This window comes from Pecten maximus, chromosome 18 (assembly GCF_902652985.1).
Source record: "Pecten maximus chromosome 18, xPecMax1.1, whole genome shotgun sequence".
Taxonomy (NCBI): domain Eukaryota; kingdom Metazoa; phylum Mollusca; class Bivalvia; order Pectinida; family Pectinidae; genus Pecten; species Pecten maximus.
The window spans coordinates 17,625,857-17,628,789 of NC_047032.1; the positions used below are offsets into that span (position 1 = coordinate 17,625,857).

General features: G+C 34.8%; 1 protein-coding gene across 1 annotated transcript; it reads left to right on the forward strand.

Moving 5' to 3' along the window:
* The first annotated feature begins 308 nt into the window (after positions 1–308).
* LOC117316277 lies at positions 309–2,421 on the forward strand. The gene is made up of 3 exons (XM_033870815.1): positions 309–600; positions 1,528–1,687; positions 2,181–2,421. The coding sequence occupies exons 1-3, from the start codon at positions 309–311 to the stop codon at positions 2,404–2,406; spliced, it is 678 nt and encodes a 225-aa protein (XP_033726706.1). The 3' UTR covers positions 2,407–2,421.
* The last annotated feature ends 512 nt before the right edge of the window (positions 2,422–2,933 follow it).

Here is a 2,933-nt window from a genome sequence, read left to right on the forward strand (position 1 = left end):
ATCTAAGTCGACGGAAATCATTTTATATATAGAACACATGCAGCAGTGATGAAAGAATGTGCCTGTGGTATTTTCCTAAGTTTATACTTAAGTAAATTTTCAATCTGCTTTATTAAGCAAGTTGCTTTAATTCCTTTGCATAAAAATTCTAAGCACCATACTTAGTTGTTTTTTGTAAAGCATATTGCAACCTTCTTAAATGGCTCGTTGCCAAAGGCGTGACATCCCGATTCCCGTACTTTATGTTTACAAATATCTGCACGTGGAAAAAAACACGTGCCTGTCGTCTGCTTGTCAAGTTATTGAAAATGGCTACAGACATAGAGACACCAAGCAAAAAGAGAAAGCCGAATTGGAGCGCGGATGAGTGCCTATATCTAACAAAACTTGTGGAGGAGAACAAGGGTGTCCTACGGGCAAAGTTTGGGGCCTGGGTAACTACCCAGAGGAAGAGGGAGACATGGCGAATAATCTCCGACAAAATTAACGCTTCGTCATGTATCCGTCGTTCGGTGGAGGAAGTCGAGAAAAAATGGCACAATCTACATATGAAGGGTAAAACAGAGCTGTCTGACCACAGGAGACAGGCTGTGATGACAGGTACGTTCACGCTAACATGATGACGGCATTCCAATTAGTTCCGAAAACCATTTAACCTACTTCATGTACTTAACATACAAATATGCTGTTGCCAAATGCAACGACTAACAGTATATAGGCGTATAGAACAATGGTTTTGCAGAGCACACACTGAACAATGTAAAACAAACATTTGTTTCCTATTATTCAATTTACTTACTTTGAGTGGTAAATCACAACAGATCGTCATATTTTCCATCGTTTGTTCTTACTGCTCACCGCATCGATGGCGGTTGGAACTACTGTTACCAAGAGTTGTCGTTCCTTTCAATGGGAATACTCGATTTGTATGCAATAATAAATTTCAGTACGTGTGCTCACGCTACCTTTCCGACAACTAAACGGGTAAGATGCCATATTTTGCACGAAATTCTGAATTAACGCTACATAACATGATTTATGATAACACAATCTTATATACACGTAATTGTTCAGAAGTTGATCAAATCAAAAGGCATGCCTTCGTATCCAATTCGTAGCCGATAACCGGGTGGACAATAAATCAAGTTTTCCATATTTATATATAGAAATATTCATAACTTCAGACACTTTTTCAGTGCAGTGTTAGACTTGAACTTCATGACCATATTGATTAGGATTGGCAAATTAAGATGAAAATATATAACAAGTGTGAATTGTTTAAAATTCACGTTTTTACTGAAACATGTTACTTCCTCAATGAAGTGTTTTTTCCCCCAAATACACCATTGATTGATCATGCATGATCCTACATGTATGCTGTTCAAAAATTTAAAAAAAAACACAGTACATACTCTATATCATATCTCTTTTTTGTTAATTATTGCATTATAGCTGTATGTCAATTTAGTTAATACAAGAGATTTGGGTTATCTTTTTAAATAGTCTAAAAATACGTATCAATTTCAGGTGGTGGTCCATCTTCTGCCCCTCAGATCAGCCCAATTGCCGAAGCTGTAGGAAATGTCATCGGCCTAGACAATGTGTCCATTTGTGGGATTAGTGGGGCAGTTGACACATCAATGATGATGTTACTTAATACTGATCAAGCCTGTTCAGCTATTTCAAGGTATTATTTATTATCAATGAACCTATCATTGATTTAAGTGCCCCAGAAAGTGTGCACATACATACATGTACATACATTGTACCTTTAAACTGTTGAAGGTTGTGTGCATGTATGTACACAGAGTACACTCTATGTTGCAATGGTACTTGTACATCACATTTTCATCTTATGTGTATTTATATAATATATTTTGTATATATTCATCCTTCAAAATGTGTTTGTACACAAATTCTGTCCTACAGAAAGACAGTCAGAAAAAAAATCATGTTGTATGAATTTTCACTAAGTACATTCAAAATTTTAAAATGTACATGCATGTATTAAAAATGTCAATTATTTAATTTACCAAAACAGTGCTGAAGTATTCATTCATTTTTGTAAATTTTATTTTCCATGAATATATGATTAGAGGAACTGCATGATGCATAAAACAGTCCACATAATGAAATATTGTAAACTCTCACAGTTTTAAATTGTCTTATTTTTATTACAGATCTTCAGACAATCTACAGCCCCCCAACACTGTAACCATGGCCACAGAAATCCTGCCCTCATCCATCTTGTCATCCTTGCCATCAGACTCCTGTACATATTCATCTCTGACAACATCCTATGACAGCCTCAAAAAGCAGAAACTGGAACTGGAAATTGAAAATTTAAAATTACAAAACCAGCTTCTAGCTTTGAAAATTAAGAAAATAACTGAAAATGAATATTGATATGTCAAAATAACAAACAAATGAAATAAATGAATTAAAAATGTATTAGATATTGCTTTGATAGTATTCTTAATGTCATATGAACTATCTTTTTAATTAAAAATCAAGCATTCACCTAATATTCAATTTAAAAATATACTAAATAAAAGGAATTAAAATGAATAGAAAAATAAATACATGCACTTACATCAGAAGTGAGTTGATACAATATGGGTTCTGTAGGCCCTTCCATCAGCTGGATTATCATTGATATTATTGGCATCACCATCTTCATCATTATCATCATCCCCATCATCCTCAATATCATCATGCTGTGGCATATTCAACAGTTTTGCAATGTTGTGTAGAATTCCACAGGCTGTTATCACCTTGCTAGCCCTTTCTGGTCTCAACCTGACCTCTCCATGTAGGACATGAAATCTCCTTTTCCACTGCCCAATGGCTCTCTCGACAATACATCTTGTTGTTTTGTGGGCACTAAGTGAAATAAAATGGGAATTAGAATGAAAATAAATATTCCTAAGTAT

Excerpts from the sequence above, each read along its gene's own strand:
- LOC117316277 (XM_033870815.1), top strand. The coding sequence starts at position 309 with ATGGCTACAGACATAGAGACACCAAGCAAAAAGAGAAAGCCGAATTGG. Across the intron at positions 601-1,527 it reads GAGACAGGCTGTGATGACAG|GTGGTGGTCCATCTTCTGCC; the intron begins GTACGTTCACGC and ends TATCAATTTCAG. Across the intron at positions 1,688-2,180 it reads GCCTGTTCAGCTATTTCAAG|ATCTTCAGACAATCTACAGC; the intron begins GTATTATTTATT and ends TTTTTATTACAG.